This window comes from Scyliorhinus canicula, chromosome 7, assembly GCF_902713615.1.
Source record: "Scyliorhinus canicula chromosome 7, sScyCan1.1, whole genome shotgun sequence".
NCBI lineage: Eukaryota > Metazoa > Chordata > Chondrichthyes > Carcharhiniformes > Scyliorhinidae > Scyliorhinus > Scyliorhinus canicula.
This window is the reverse complement of record NC_052152.1, coordinates 39,261,649-39,278,759: the sequence shown is the minus strand read 5'-3', so window position 1 is coordinate 39,278,759 and position 17,111 is coordinate 39,261,649. Positions and strand designations below refer to the sequence as shown.

Genomic DNA, 17,111 nt, shown 5'->3' with positions numbered 1-17,111 from the left:
TCTCAAGTAAGGAGACCAAAACTGAACACAATACTCCAGGTGTGGCCTCACTAACACCTTATACAATTGCAACATAGCCTCCCTAGTCTTAAACTCCATCCCTCTAGCAATGAAGGACAAAATTCCATTTGCCTTCTTAATCACCTGTTGCACTTGTAAATCAACCTTCTGTGACTCATGCACTAGCACACCCAAGTCTCTCTGAACAGCGGCATTCTTTAATATTTTATCGTTTAAATAATAATCCCGTTTGCTGTTATTCCTACCAAAATGGATAACCTCACATTTGTCAACATTGTATTCCATCTGCCAGACCCTAGCCCATTCACTTAACCTATCCAAATCCCTCTGCAGACTTCCAGTATCCTCTGCACTTTTCGCTTTACCACTCATCTTAGTGTCATCTGCAAACTTGGACACATTGCCCTTGGTCCCCAACTCCAAATCATCTATGTAAATTGTGAACAATTGTGGGCCCAACACGGATCCCTGAGGGACACCATTAGCTACTGATTGCCAACCAGAGAAACACCCATTAATCCCCACTCTTTGCTTTCTATTAATTAACCAATCCTCTATCCATGCTACTACTTTACCCTTAATGCCATGCATCTTTATCTCATGCAGCAACCTTTTGTGTGGCACCTTGTCAAAGGCTTTCTGGAAATCCAGATATGCCACATCCATCGGCTCCCCATTATCTACTGCACTGGTAATGTCCTCAAAAAATTCCACTAAATTAGTTAGGCATGACCTGCCCTTTATGAACCCATGCTGCGTCTGCCCAATGGGACAATTTCTATCCAGATGCCTCGCTATTTCTTCCTTGATGATAGATTCCAGCATCTTCCCTACTACTGAAGTTAAGCTCACTGGCCTATAATTTCCTGCTTTCTGCCTACCTCCTTTTTTAAACAGTGGTGTCACGTTTGCTAATTTCCAATCCACCGGGACCACCCCAGAGTCTAGTGAATTTCGGTAAATTATCACTAGTGCATCTGCAATTTCCCCAGCCATCTCTTTTAGCACTCTGGGATGCATTCCATCAGGGCCAGGAGACTTGTCTACCTTTAGCCCCATTAGCTTGCCCATCACTACCTCCTTAGTGATAACAATCCTCTCAAGGTCCTCACCTGTCATAGCCTCATTTCTATCAGTCGCTGGCATGTTATTTGTGTCTTCCACTGTGAAGACCGACCCAAAAAACCTGTTCAGTTCCTGAGCCATTTCCTCATTTCCCATTATTAAAACTCCCTTCTCATCCTCTAAAGGACCAATATTTACCTTAGCCACTCTTTTTTGTTTTATATATTTGTAAAAACTTTTACTGTCTGTTTTTATATTCTGAGCAAGTTTACTCTCATACTCTAACTTACTCTTCTTTATAGCTTTTTTAGTAGCTTTCTGTTGTCCCCTAAAGATTTCCCAGTCCTCTAATCTCCCAGCAATCTTTGCCACTTTAAATGCTTTTTCCTTCAATTTGATACTCTCCCTTATTTCCTTAGATATCCACGGTCGATTTTCCCTCTTTCTACCGTCCTTCCTTTTCGTCTTGTATCTTCGTCGCAGAATTCTTGGAATTTATCCAGGACTGCCTGGAAGTCACTCTTGTTTTGCCCCTTTGAGTATTTGAAGGTCTGGAAGATTTCAGCTGCTCTTGGACCCGCGATGGTGAGTAGAAGCTTTATTTTCTCTGCATCCGCCACGCCACCTAAGTCGGACGCTACCAGGTCGATCTCAAATCTCTGCCTGAATGCACGCCAGTTTTCACTGAGATTGCCTTGGTACCTGAGCTGCTGTGGATCCGGAATCTCGAACGTCATCTTGCCTGGGTGCTGTTGCTGTTTGTCACTGTTTGCTGAGTTGTAACTATATGAATTTAACAGTCACTCACTGGTACCATGTTTTGTTATGCTCTTGATGTAGCATAAGCTGCTTCCTTGATGTGCACTCTGACAAAGGAAGGTTCAGACCTGGAGATAGCTTTAACACATTTATTAAACTGTTAACGATTCTCCTACTTGAATTTGACTCTCCTGTTAATCCTGCTACTCAGACTGATGAACCAGTCTGCTACAATCCACGTGGTGGGTGTGATGTGTTCAATCAACTCTATGTGCTCACTAAGTGTCTCCACTGGAAAGAGGAAGATCATGTGTGCTTTGTCCTTATATGGTGGTAGTGCCACCTCTGTGTGCATCTTGAATGCCCATTGGTCGTGTCCTATCTTTCTGGCCTATTGGTTGAATGTCTGTGTGTCATGTCTCTGGTGCTCCCTCTAGTGTCTATCTAGTCTACGTGTATTTACATTAACCCCTTGTGTATTTACAGTGATGCATTTCACCACATATACCATCTACAAGATGCACTGTACTAACTCATCAAGGTTCCTTCGATAGCAGCTTCCAAACCCATGACCACAACGTCGAGAAGGGCAAGAGCAGAAGATACCTGGGAACCCCACCACCTGGAAGTTCCCCTCCAAACTTGGAAATATATATACTTCACTATCGCTGGGGCAGCTTTCTGTAATTCCTCCCTAACAACACAGTGGGTGCACCTGCACCTCAAGGACTGCAGTGGTTCAAGAAGGCAACTCACCACCACCTTTTGAAGGGCAATAAATGTTGGCCTAACCAACAATGCCCACATCCCGTAAATGAATTTTAAAAAGCATGTGACTCATGTTCATTCTGAAGATTAGCGTATCCACAGAAGATAGATATTGTAAATTGATTTATCTTTTTGACCTTGCAAAGTGAAGTTTATTTTGTTTCTTTAAAACCCCTCAGAAATAACAGAATAGAAAAGCAGAATATTGGGCGAGATTACCATCGGCTGATGCTGGAATCGGGAAACGTGACTGGGCGGAGAATTTGTTTAGATGTTGAAATCGTGGCAGGTGCCAGTTTCACATCAAATCGCTATTTTCTAATATGTCTAGCTCTAATTGGAGGTATGCGTGATTTATATTGAGTTTAGAAATAGAGGGCAGGATTCTCCTTTCCGGGGACTAAGTCCCACGCCAGCGGGAAAACCGGCGTCAACCACTCTGGCGTCAACAGCTCTCGATGGTCTGGAGTTCTCCGCACTTCTGGGTGCTAGGTGGATGGCGGAGAGGTTGGCGCCACGCCAGCCGGTGCTGAAGGGACTGCGCGTGTCTGCGCATGTGCCAAAGGACCGGGGTGATCTCGCGCAGGCACAGAACCGCCGGCGTCTTTTGGCGCATGAACTTCTCTTCTCTGTGTCGGCCATGGCAGAGCCCTACAGGGGCCGGCACGGAAGGAAGGAAGGAGTGCCCCTACGGCACAGGCCCACACGCAGATCGGTGGGCCCCGATCATGGGCCAGGCCACCTTGGTTACCCCCCCTGGGATCGGATCCCCCGTGCCCCCCCCCCGAGGACTGCCCCCGCCGACTTACCTGCCAGGTTCCGCCGTGTGGGACTATGCATAACCTACGCCGGTGAGACTGGCCAAACACGGACGGCCGCTTGGCCCATCGGCGCCCGGAGAATTGCCAGGGGGCCGCTGTGTGGAGGTTCTCTATTCATGGCATTGGGCATCTGTCCAAGCGAGAGGCCTTGTTTATAATCCCTGCACAAGCGGATGGTTTTGTTCAATTTCAGCACCGGACTGCAGGTGCTGCCTAATCTGAAAATTTTACCGGCTGGATGATTCCTAAATTTTCCAAACAGTTGAGTTCATCCTCTATATTTGTCAGCAATGCGTCGGGAACTGGACGGGCCTGAAATATTTTGGTTGGGCCTTAGGGTCTACGTGTATCTTGGACATGGAACCTTTGATTTTACCTTTTTTAGGTCCAGCAACAGCTTGGCCAGCAATTTTCACTGGGTCACCATGACTTTCACACCACATACCAAGCGGCCTCATAGCATCTCAGGTAGGGTGGCTCGTAGTTACAGTGTTACGCTAGTTTGTATAACCTTGCGAAAAACTCTGCAAACTTCCCCGGTGTTCTCTCGGCCATGTCGAATTGATATCATTGAAAAATGACTGACGGATTGTGTCGTAGTGATTTTCCATGAGGGCCACAAATTACTTGAATGCCTTAGAGTCTGGGGCCACAAGGTAGTGATAGAAATCTACTTTTAATATATAATTAGTTTATAAGGAAGAAATGCTTCAAAATCAAAATGGCTTTTTAAAGTGATTTAGGCTCAAAATGGCTTCACTAAGGTTACACAGTTCAAACAGACAGGCAGTGAAAACTGCTGAATACCATGAGAAAGATCAGATTAAAACTCCAGACACACACATTCGTTACTATATGCATCTGGGCTGGGCAAAGTTCCCAGTTCAGTGGTCATGATAACTGATAAAGAGTGTTGGGAATAAAATGATGCAGCCACCCCATACTAAAAGGTTGATAGACAGTCATTTCTGTCGAATAAAATGAACTATAATTTTTATGACCCAATCTCAGACAGAAAGAGGATAAAACATTAGCAATAGCAAATACCTTAAAAATAGGTGCCGATTATGAGCAAATTATTCGGGAATAATCAGGGGCTGGTTTCGCACACTGGGCTAAATCACTGGCTTTTAAAGCAGACCAAGCAGGCCAGCAGCACGGTTCAATTCCCATACCAGCCTCCCCGAACAGGCGCCGGAATGTGGTGACTAGGGGCTTTTCACAGTAACTTCATTGAAGCCTACTCGTGACAATAAGCAATTTTCATTTCATTTCATTTCTATTTCCTGTCCTTAACTATTTCCTGCGCTTTGCTCTGAAGTTGCCATTTTGTTCATTTTCAACTTCTCTGTATCATGTATTTGAACTTGAAGAAAACATCAAAATCTGTAATTTGTATTGAATTTAACAGATGTATTTGCTTGGACAAAACAAACTTTTAAAAACTGTATTTGCAAGCAAACTGACTTGATAAGAGACATCTGCAAAATGACTGAATAAAGATTGGATTTACTTCACGCACGAAGCTCAGTTACAAATTTCTGTCGAGTAATATATATCGTGCGGCGACACATAAGATATATTGATCAAAGTACAGATCTATCAGGTAGGTTAGGCTCTTTATGACGCTGATAGTGGGGCCCCACAGGTGGTCAAAAGAATCACCTTCCTTACCCAGTAATTGCTTTTTCCCTGAAGAAATAGCGCCTATGCGTTGTCATCACTTGTCCGGCGGTGGTGAAGAATCCCAAAACGCATAGACTCCAGCTTGGAACATGCTGATCATATTTAAATGCTCATCTGGTTCATGCTCAGATTGCATCTGTTTGATGTGTGCCGGGTGCAACGTGGGCAGAGAATCACAGTATCTCAGAATACGACAGTGCTGAAGAGGCCCTTTGGCACTGACACATGAAAGGCCCTGACCTGCCCACCTCATCCCTCTTGTCAGTACTTGGCCTATAGCTTTGAATGTTATGATGTGCCAATTACACATCCAGGTACTTTTTAAAGGATGTGAGGCATTCCGTCTCTACCACCCTCCCAGGCAGTGCATTCCAGACCGTCACCACTCTCTGGGTAAAAATGTTTTCCCTCAAATCCCCCCTAAACCCTCCACCCCTCATTTTGAATGTGTGCCCCCTCAACTGACCCTTCAACTTAGGGGAACAGCTGCTCCCTATCCACCCTGAACATGTCCCTCGTAATCTTGTATACCTTGATCAGATGGCCCCTCTGTCTTCTCTGCTCCAGAAAATCCACCCAAGCCTATCCAACCTCTCTTAATAACTTAAATGTTCCATCCCAGGCAACATTTGGGTGAATCATCTCTGCACCCGCTCCATTGCAATTACATCCTTCCCAAAATGTGGCGATCAGAATTGGACGCAGTATCCAGTTCTGTACAGCTCCATCATGACCTCCCTGCTTTTGTAATCTGCTCTTGCCCCGATTGACAAAAGTGAGTGTTCCAAATGCCTTTTCCACCACCCTATTAACCTGCCCTTCTGCCTTCAGAGATCTATGAACAAACCCGCCACGGTTCCTTTGTTTTTCGGAACTTCCCAGTGTCAGACCTTTCACGGTATTCTTCCTTGTCAAATTACTCCTTCCAAAGTGTATCACCTCACACTTTTTAGGGTTAAATTCTATCTGCCACTTATTCACCCATTTGACCATCTCGTCTACATCTTCCTGTAACCCAAACACTCAAACTCACTGTTAACCACCCGGCCAAACTTTGTGTCATCCGCAAACTTACACATCCTACCCCCCTCATATTCATCTATGTCATTTAAACAAAATGACAAACAATAGGAGGCCCAGTGGTACGCCATTGGTCACTGGCTTCTGATGTGTTGGGCAAGCTGGGTCTATGTGGACTGTGTTTGATGCAGTGTAGAGAGAGACAGGCTTCCAACACTTGATGAGATGCAACATGATTTTATTGAACAACTAACTATATTACATGCTTAACTGTGGGTTGACACTATGCTGACTTGACTGGAGACCTGAGGCTAACCTGACCAGACTAACTGACTACCACATTGTGTTTGTACTAGTTGCTGCTCACGAGCTTTGACTGTCTCAGAGGCTGGATCCCAAGACAGCAGGAAAACTGGTGCCCTCTGGCTTTATAGTGGCCGTGTTCTGCCTGGTGATTGGTTGCTGTGTTCTGTGTGCTTACTGGTCATCCTGTGTGTCAATCACTGCCTGTCTGCACTCCAACATATACATGGATCTATATTATAACAGCTTCCAGGCACTAAAGCAGCCATCTATCAACAACCTCAGTCTCCTACCGCTAAGCCAATTATGAATCCATCTGTATCTCATGAGCATTTGCCTTCTTAATAAGTCTCCTATGTGGGACCTTGTCAAAGGCTGTGCTGAAATTCATGTAAACTACATTAACTGCACTACCCTCATATACACACTTGGTTACATGCTCAAAAAATGTAATCAGATTTTTTTAGGCATGACCTCCCTCTGCCAAAGCCATGCTGACTATCCCTGATCAAACATTGTCTCCCAAAGTGGAGATAGATTCTTTCCTTCAGAATCTTCTCCAGTAGTTTCCCAATCACTGATGTGAGACTCACTGATCTGTAGTTCTCTGGCTTGTCTCTGCAACCTTTCTTAAATAGTTGGACCACATTAGCTGTTCTTCAGCGCTCTGGCACCCAGAGAGGAATTAAAAGTTTGGGTCAGAGCCCCAGAAATCCCATCCCTCCCCTCACATAGCAGCCTGAGACACAATTCATCCAGATCTGCAGCTTTCTCCACTTTTAAGCCCACCAATACCTCCAATCTCTCCCCCAAGTTCCATAACTACCTCCTCATTCTCTTGGGTGAAGACAGATGTGAAATATTTGTTCAACACCCTCCCAATGTCCTCTGGCTCCACCCACAGATCTCCCCATTGGTCCTTAATGGGCCTTACTCTATTCCTGGTTAACCTGCTCCCTTTCATATACGTACAGAATATCTTGGGATTTTCCCTACTTTTACCAGCCAGAGCTTTCTCATATCCCCTCTTTGCTCTCCTAATTGATTCATTAAGCGCCATCCTGCACTTTCTGTACTCCATTAATGCCTCTGCAAACTTGCTCCCTTGATACTTGTTAAATGCCTCCCTTTTCCTTTCCATCGTATCCTGAATGTTTCTGGTCACCCATGGTTTTCTGGGTTTGTTACACCTTCTTATTATCCTAGAGAGAATATACTGGGCCTGTACCCTCCCCATTTCATCATTGAACCCCTGACCCCCTCCCCACCACTGCTCTTCTGTAGATTTCCCCACAAATAATTATTTCCAGACTATCTTGGCCAGATCCTGCCTTATTTTGTTAAAATCTACTCTCCCCCAATCCAAAACCTTTTTTTGCAACTTGTCTATTTCTTTGTCCATAACAAATTTAAATTGCACTGTGTTGTGATCACTATCACCAAAATGCTCCCCCACCAACACATCAACCACCTGTCTGGCTCCTTTTCCCAGAAAAAGGTCCAGCACTGCTCCTTCCCTTGTTGGATCCTTTACATATTGAGCTAAAAGTTTCTCCTGTATACATTTTAAGAACTCTACTCCACCTAAGCCTTTAACATGATGGCTATCCCAATTAATTGTGGGAAAGTTGAAATTGCCTAATATTATACCCTCATTATTTTAACCTCCATAAACTACAAACAAGCCTTTTGCAACAATGAAGATGAGGGGAATTTATTCTCTCAGCGGCTCATCAATAATTCCTTTCCCCAGAGAGCAATGAAGGCTGAGCCATTGAATATATTCAAGGCTAAATTGGACAGATTGTGTATTAACAAGGGTTATGGTACAGGTCTTAAAGTGGAGTTAAGATCAGCCATGAGCTTATTGAATGGTTGAGCAGACTTGATGGGCCGAATGGTTTATTCCTGCTCCTATTCTCTCTGATCATATGGTCTCCTGACCCAAACCTCCATTTCCTCAGTTAGCTGATTGCTGTTGAAATGCTAACTGGCCTGTTCGATGTGTATAAAATACTAAATGGGATTGATAAAGTAAACGTAGGCCAAATATGCCCCCTTGTGGGGAAATTTAGAACAAGAGGTCCCAGATAAAGGTTGAGAGGCGGTAGATTTAGAACTGAGATGAGGAGGGACTACTTCTCGCAGAGAGTTGTGAATTTGTGAGACTCGCTGCCCCACAGTGCGGTGGAATCTGAATCATTAAATGGTTTCAAGAAAGAGGTAGATGTATTTTAGATAAAAACTGTTTAAAGGTTATAGGGAACAGGTAGGGAGGTGGATTTGAGACCAGAAAGAGATCAACCATGATCTGATTGAATGACTGAGCAGGCTCGAAGGGGTGAATTGCCTACTTCTGCTCCTAATTCCCATGTTTCTATGATCCTGATTGTCATTATTTTTTGCTGCCCAGCCGTTTTGTGACATGCCAGCTTGATGTTAATGAGACCCCAAAAATGGCACGCCTGACTGTTCACCCCCAAGATGTCCATGGCAGACCCCAGTTGCATTTTTATTCATAGCCTAAGAGGATACGGGAAAATATTTGGGAACATCCTTCCTGCCCATTGACAGGGATATATAACTCAGAGAGAGAGCTGGGCAAACAAATCCAACTCTCATTTAACAAAAGCAAATCATTGCCTTTCTCACTGGGAACATGTCTGAGCGCAGATTGGGTGAGGGCGAGATTGGATTTTGCGGTCCCCAATTACTGTCAAACTTTACATCACATATGATTAACAGCCACTTGGAAGAGGTAGGAGACAAGATAAGGCAGTGTTGCCTGTTAAAATATATCCCAGAAAGTTTATCCCGACCTAAGAGGGGAGGAAATTCCGGGGGGGGAAATTCCACGAGATGCAATTTTGACAAAAAGGGCATAATCATCCGTTGTTGAAAAAGAGAGAAGCAAAACCTACCAACCATCCTCATGCTTACTCGTTAGGATGCATAATTGGCATTTACACACACCACAGTTGTAATTTACAACCCCTCCCACGCGCGGGTTTTCCAGTTCCACTGAAATGAATGGATTTGAACAGCTCTCCGCCACGACAGAGCAGTAACATTTTGCCCCTATTTTAATTGATGCGATACTTACCTTCAGCCTGCTATTTATCCCCAATGCCTTCAGATGGTCCATGTCGAGAATCAAAATTGAAACAAACAAGAGAAAGGGGCGGTGTGCAGATATTGTGCCGTGTTCATCCATTTTAACGGCTCACAATGGATTTCTGTTTTCAGACAGTTTGGACAACTCTTACTGCTTCTCAAATCTGTACGAAAGAAACAGGAAAACTAAACTCGAAATCAATTGCTGCTGTCTAGTTATCTGACGCTTCAATCTGCTTATTTATGCAACACAGCAGCATGACTCAAAGCTAACATTTGAGCAGCAATTAAATCTTGATCATCATGAACAAGTCAACAGGAGCCCTTGGCTGAAGTACACAAATAAAGCTAATGTTTAACTCAGAGTATGTTAGTTAAGTTGTATTTTTGAACTAAATAGATGCTGCTGGTTATAGTATCAAAGGGGAAGTTGGAGCACAGCTCACTACAATATTAGTAGGGATTGTGACATTATAGAAATGTTCAGTATGCAAAGAGTTTTTTTTAAAAGCATTTTATTCAAACTTGTATCAAAGTAGGTTACAGCAAATGAACATCCTGGGAATCATTCTATCCAACAATCAACTACGCAGTTTGGACAGATTTTTCTCCTTTTTCACCCCTCCCTCCCCATCATCCAACCCCCTCAACCCCCTGCGACGAACAGCCCCTCAAACACGGTCACAAACATCCCCCACCTTTTATCAAACCCCCCTGCTGAGCCCCTTAACTCATACTTTATCTTCTCTAACCACAGGAAGTCATACAGGTCACCCAACCATGCTGCTACCCCCGGTGGCGATGCCGACCGCCACTCCAGCAAAATCCGTCGCCGTGCAATCAGAGAGGCAAAGGCCAAGACATCGGCCTTCCTCCTCTCCATGAGCTCTGGTTCTCTGAAACCTCAAATATCGCCACCAAAGGGTCCGGGTCCACTCCCTCCTCCACTGTCCTGGCTAAGACCGTGAACACTCCCGCCCAGAACCTTCCCAATTTTTCACAACCCCAAAACATGTGCGCGTGATTCGCTGTCCCCCGCCCACACCTCTCAAATTCATCTGCTATCCCCTGAAAGAACCCACTCATTCTCGCCCGAGTCATACGCACCCTGTGCACCACCTTAAACTGTATCAGGCTGATCCTTGCACGAGAGGAGATCCCGTTTACCCTTCGCAGTGCCTCACTCCATACTCCCCAATTGATCTCCATTCCCAACTCCGCTTCCCATTTCTCCTTGAACATCACCACCCGCTCTCCTCCCTGCTCCCCCAGCCACTTATATATATCCCCAATTTTTCCCTCCCCTTCCACAGCAACAGTCGCTCCAGCAGAATGTATCCCGGCAATCTAGGGAACCCCTTCCAGACCTTTTGTGCAAAGTCCCTCACCTGTAGATAGCTGAACTCACTACCCCTTGGCAGTTCTATCCTCTCCCTTAGCTCCTCCAGATTGGCAAACCCTTCCTCCAAATACAAATCCCTCACCTTGACCAGCTCCACTTCCCTCCACCTCCTGTATACACTATCCATCCCCCCCTGGCTCATGGCTCAAACCCATGATTTGAGCGGCGTTAGCACCGACATCCCTTCCACCCTAAAATGCCTCCTCAGCTAATTCCATATCTTCACCGTGGACTGCACACTGGGCTCCCTGAATACCTACTCGGAGCCATTGGCAATGCTGCCATCACCATAGCCCTCAAACTAGGCCCCTGACAAGATTCCTCCTCCATCCTAACCCACTCCACGCCTTCTTGTTCCCACCACCGCCGCACATTGTTCATATTCGCCGTCCAATAATAATGAAGCAAGTTTGGCAAAGCCAGCCCCCCTGCTGCCTCTGCCTCTGTAGCAGGGTCCTCCTCACACTCGGCACCTTCCACACCTTCCTTGGCAAAATCAGAGATGATTGTGTCCACTTTCCGAAAAAAGGCCTTTGGTATAAAGATCGGGAGAGCCTGAAAGATAAACAAGAACCTCAGCAGAATATTAATTTTCACCACTTGGACCCTCCCCGCCAACGTTAAGTGCAGTGTATCCCACCTCTTAAGATCCTCCCTGGCCTCCTCCACCAGCTTCGTTATGTTCCACTTATGGAGCCCCGTCCATTCCCTCGCTACCTGAATCCCCAAGTACCTAAACCTAGCCCTCGCTATCGTAAATGGCATCCCCCCCTAAATTAGCCCGCTGTGTCAGCTCATTCACCAGGAATACCTTGCTTTTCCCGACATTCAGCTTGTGTCCCGAGAACCCTCCAAACCTCCTCAACAGGCCCATAATCCTTCCCATACTCTCCGACGGATCCGAAACATACAGCATGACGTCATTGGCTTAGAGCGACACCCGATGCTCCCTCTGTCCCCTCATTATCCCCTGCCACTCTGCCGACCCCCTGAGAGCCATCGCCAACGGCTCTATGGCCAGCGCAAACAGCAGTGGCGACAGCGGGCACCCCTGCCTCGTACCCCTGTGTAAGTCAAAGCTTCGTGAGCTTGTATCATTCATCCTCACCCTCGCCCTTGGTGCCACATACAGCAACCGTACCCATGCCACAAATCTCGGCCCAAACACAAACCTTCCCAAAACTTCAAACAAGTACCGCCACTCCACCCGATCAAATGCTTTCTCAATGTCCATGGACACCACCACCTCCAGCATGCAGCTCGCCTTCTCCCCATACTCGTATTGCACCCCTACGCAGTTGCCCTCCCGCCCTCCCCGTTGTCAGCCTGTCAAATTGCCCCTGCAGCTTTTTCCTCCTCGCCAATCCCTCCATGGTAGGCACCCTCGAATATTCCCTGTTCACCTCCACTAGCTCGCTCACTAGACGGTCATGTTCCACCCTCCTTTCCTTATTCTCAGAAACCGTGAATGAGATAATTTCTCCCCGGACCACTGCCTTCAGTGCTTCCCAAAAAATGCCCGCCCACACCTCCCCATTCTGATTGAACTCCACATAATCCCTAATTGCCAACCGCACCTTATCACAAAAACCTCCATCCGCCAACAACCGCAAGTCAAACCTCCACCCCGGCCTCTGCTCTTGTCACGATCTGAACCGAATCTCCAGCCAGTGCGGTGCATGGTTCTAGTTAACTATTCCCGCATACTCTGCCCCCTCCACCTCAATCAAAATCTCCCGACTCACTACAAAGTAATAATCCTCAAATACACCTTATAGACGTGTGAAAAGAAGGATAACTCCCTTTCACCTGGGTTCTGAAAGTGCCATGGATCCACCATACCCATCCTCTCCACAAACCCCCCAGCTCCCTTGCCATTCGTACCCTACCCATCGACCTGGGACTCGATCTATCCACCCTCGGCTCCAGGACAGAGTTCAAATCTCCTCCCATGATCAACTGGTACGTGGCCAAATCCAGGATTGCTGCCAGCAACCGCCTCATAAAACCCACATCATCCCAATTTGGGGCATACACATTTACCAACACTACCGGTGCCCCTTCGAATACCCCACTCACAATCACATATCTCCCACCCGGGTCCCTCACCTCCTTCGCACTCACAAATCCCATTTTTCTGCTCATTAAAATCACCACACCCCTCGATTTCAAATCAAACCCCGAGTGAAAAACCTGCCTGACCCACCCCTTCCTTAACCTAACCTGGTCCTTCACACGGAGGTGTGTCTCCTGCAAAAAGACCACCCCCGCTTTCAAGCTCCTGAGGTGCGGGAATACCCGCAACCTTTTAACCAGGCCATTCAGTCCCCGGACGTTCCACGTTACCAGCCTTACCGGAGGCTTGCGCCTCCAATCCCCTCAACCATCTGTCACCTTCCCCACTTAACTCCTGCCCTTTAATTCCATTCTGTACCTAGCCCATCCCAGATGGCCCCTTTCTTCGCCCTTGACCATGTCATCTCTCACCCCCTGCCATGTCGCTGAAACCCCCTCCCCGCTTTTCCCCTTCCCCTTCTTCCCCCCCCCCACTTCCCCCTGTCCCCCCTCCCCCTGGCCACCCCTCTCGGCCTTCTCCCCCACCACCTCACGTTCGTTCACCAGCATAACCTGCTCGCATGGCCGCCCTGCCCAAAGGCACCTTCCAGTGACCTCCCCTCCCCCCCCCCCACTCCTCAGCTCAAGGAGAAATACTCCCTGCTGACCTTATCCTCCCCCACCCAAACATGGACTTCTCCTGAACTCCAGGTAGCCTTCTCCAAAAGCAAACAAACAGATGTTAAACACAAACAGACCCATAAAACAGGAGGGGGGATGGGAACATCCATCCCCACAGAAACTTTTCACCTCTACAACTCCTTACAATCTCAACATTGAACAAACCCCCCCCCCCCCAGAAAAAAAGGCTAAAATCCCCCAATCCCTATATCCACTTCAAACATGCTCCCGACCATTACATAGTGCCAGCACCCCGGTTCCCAAGCATTGTCCACTCAGTTCTCCCCCAGTTTATGCTCCTTAATGAAGTCTTCGGACGCTTCTGGGGTCTCTAAATAATACTCCCGGCCTCCGAACGTCACCCATAATTTCGCCGGGTAGAGCACCCCAAACCTGATCTGCCACCGGTACAGCACCGCCTTGGCCTTGTTGAAACCTGCCCGCCGTTTTGCCAACTCGTTTCTGATGTCCTGATAAATCCAGACGTTATTTCCCTCCCAGTCGCAGCTATGCTTCTCCCTGGCCCACAGTAGAATTTTCTCTTTCTTCACAAATTTATGGAGTCTCACAATCACCGCCCATGGCGGTTTCCCAGCACTAGGCTTTTGCCTCAGAGACCTGTGCGCTCGGTCCACCTCAGGTGCCTTATCTAGCATCACTTTTGCCACCAGTTCCGCCAGCATCCTGGAGACATACCTTGTGGCACTCACCTTCCACTCCTTCAGAAAGGCCCACTATTCGCAGGTTCTGTCTCCTCGAAGCATTCTCCTGCTCCTCAACCTTTGCCCTGAATTGTTTCACCTAGGAGCCCCATCTCCGTCTCCAGAGCCACCACATGATCGCTGTGATCCGAGATCACTCCTTCAATCTCCTGAATCTGTGACCCCTGCACCTCCAAACACCTTTCCATCTGCTCCAAAGTACTCTTCACGGGTTCCACAGCTTCTACAATAGCCTTTGCATGACCCTCATGCATTTCTTTCCTCTGTTTATGGAATTCCTCCTTGATAAAAGTCATCAGTTCCTGTATCTGGGGCCTTACTGCTTGCCCCTCCCCCGCCTGCATGCTAGAGGAGACAGTCTGTGAAGTACAAGACTGTTTCAACTTTCCAGCCAAACCTCTGATTGTTTTCTGCCATGTCCGGTGATCAGAAGACATACCATTCCAGGGGTAAACTACTCCTCTAACATTCACCTTCGCCTTTTCATCAAAATTCCACCCGGATTTGGGTAAAAAGAGCCCTTTTCTGTGACTTTGAACAGGAACAGCCCTTTATGTGACCAATCACAAGTGGAAGTCCAGTGTGGAAAGAGTTAATGTCAAGTTACAATTAACCGACCGCCACCCATCAGGAGACCACCCAGGGCAACACCCACAGCAGCCCCCAGTGAGGGCAGTGCCAGCCAACATGTAAGCATGTCACATACTCTGGGCCGTGTGCTCCCCATACCACAATCTATTAAAAGTTGTGGGTCAGGTAAACTCTGGCAGCAGGGACGGGTGCAAGGTCGGTGCCGGATACCGACGGTGCTGGATACCGACGGGACAGGGATGCGGGGGAGGGACATACTTGGGAGGGGCCCGCATTGTCAATTGGGGCCACCGTGTAGCCCATGGAACCTGACTGCGCACAGGAGTATTTGCCATGCTTACATGTTGGCCTTTCACCCCCTGCAGACAATGGCATTTGCTGTTCAATCAGCAATGCTGGCCGCCATGGTGATGGTTGCAGCTCCTCGAGATGCCCTGCGGCCACGTGAGGGGGGCAGCGGAACGGCCAGCAGAGGTCCGGGCTGCAGAGGTCCGGGCTACAGAGGACCAGGCTTCAGAGGAACGGGCTGCAGAGGGGAAGGGGGTGGCCGCATAGGCTGGAGGGTGGGCTGTCTAACAGGCCGAGGAAGAGGAGATGCCAAAGAGCAGCCACTTGAGGCCTCGTGTGTACCAACACTGCCTGTCATTCGAGGACCTGCTGGACCGGTCATGCAGTCGGAAACTCCAGCTGAGCAGAGAGACAGTGCGACATATCTACCAGACCATGGAACACCTGGCACTGCGGGGTTATGGGGGAGGACACCAACTCCCGGTGACCGTCAAGATGACAGTCGCCCTGAACTGTTATGCAACAGGGTCCTTCCAGTCGCCGAGTGGGGTCCTGACTGGGATCTCACAGACCTTGGCACACAGGTGCACCTGCGCTGCCATGGAGGCCCTATATGCCCAGTGTCATGTGAGAGTACCTTTAAGAAATTGGTGTTTATAAAAGGGTGTGTATATAGTGTATATACTGTCGTGAGAGTACCTTTAAGAGAGTGGGTGGAGCTGGGCTGTCTGTCAGCTTTTTACTTTCGTTTTAGGCTGTTTGCTGCAGGGTTTTAGTTTCGTTTTCAGAGCTGGATAGCTGCAGTCACAGCCAGAAGGTTTATTAGTCTCTCTGTAACCTAAAGACTGTAAATCGATCCTGGTGATTTAACATTAAAAACAGTCGTGATTTTAACCTGATGCGCTTCAGGTAAAAGGTTGTTTAAAGGACAGCTTACGGATTACTTAGTGATGTATTCTTTGGCGGTTGTATTTGAATTAATGGCTGCTAAACTGTTCACTGTCTGTTTTAAAAAGATTAACTTGCATTTTCATTTTTCATTGAGTCCATAGAATAAACATTGTTTTGCTTTAAAAAATATTTTTCCATTTCTGCTGTACCACACCTGTAGAGTGGGCCATGTGCTCCCCATCCCACAATCTATTAAAAGTTGTGGGTCAGGTAAGCTCCATGATACACCTAGTTCGATGTGGAGCGAGCCCACCAGGATGCCTGGGCAGCGGGGTTCACTGCCATCGCTGGGTTGCCAGGGGTGTCCAGGGGGCGATAGACCGGATGCATGTCACCCTCCGGGCACCTACGGATAACAGGCCGCTTTACCCAGGCAGGCAGGGGAGGCCGCATGATGTTACCACCAGGCCCAGCGCGCACGGGACGCTCTGATCGCCTCCAGGACTACGAGGGAGAGGTGGAAGGGGGGGGCTGCTAGCCAGGGGCACGGACACCACATCCCTGACCTTCACTTCCCACACCGCACACCCATCCGTTATACATACCTGCAGCGCTACAAGCTTGGGAGCCTGGATTCGCAGTAACAGTGGCTCTGGTCCATAGAATGGAGGGAGACGACACCCCGCTCTGTGATGAGCTCTGGTGCGCCTCATCGTACGACAATTTTTGACTCATGCCCACAGTAGCACCTTCCACCTGGGTGATCCCTGCTTGCGACACGGTCCCATCGAATCCCGAGGGTGAGGTTGCTGAGAACGGTTGGGGCACGGGGGTAGGGGGAGCACATTCCTCCCACCGGGCCTGCACTGGTCCCATGTCCCCCCCCCCCCCCCCCCAGCCCTGGTCTGCCCAGACCAGCCCACC

General features: G+C 47.9%; 1 protein-coding gene across 1 annotated transcript in view; it reads right to left on the bottom strand.

The window, feature by feature from the left end:
• The window catches only part of LOC119969075 (NXPE family member 3-like), a 42,289-nt gene extending 32,572 nt beyond the window's left edge, over positions 1-9,717 (bottom strand). The window contains exon 1 of the mRNA XM_038802277.1: positions 9,547-9,717. Within this exon, the coding sequence (XP_038658205.1) occupies positions 9,547-9,657 (111 nt within the window). The 5' untranslated portion in view covers positions 9,658-9,717. The remainder of the gene's footprint in view (positions 1-9,546) is intronic.
• Between the last annotated feature and the right edge of the window lie 7,394 nt (positions 9,718-17,111).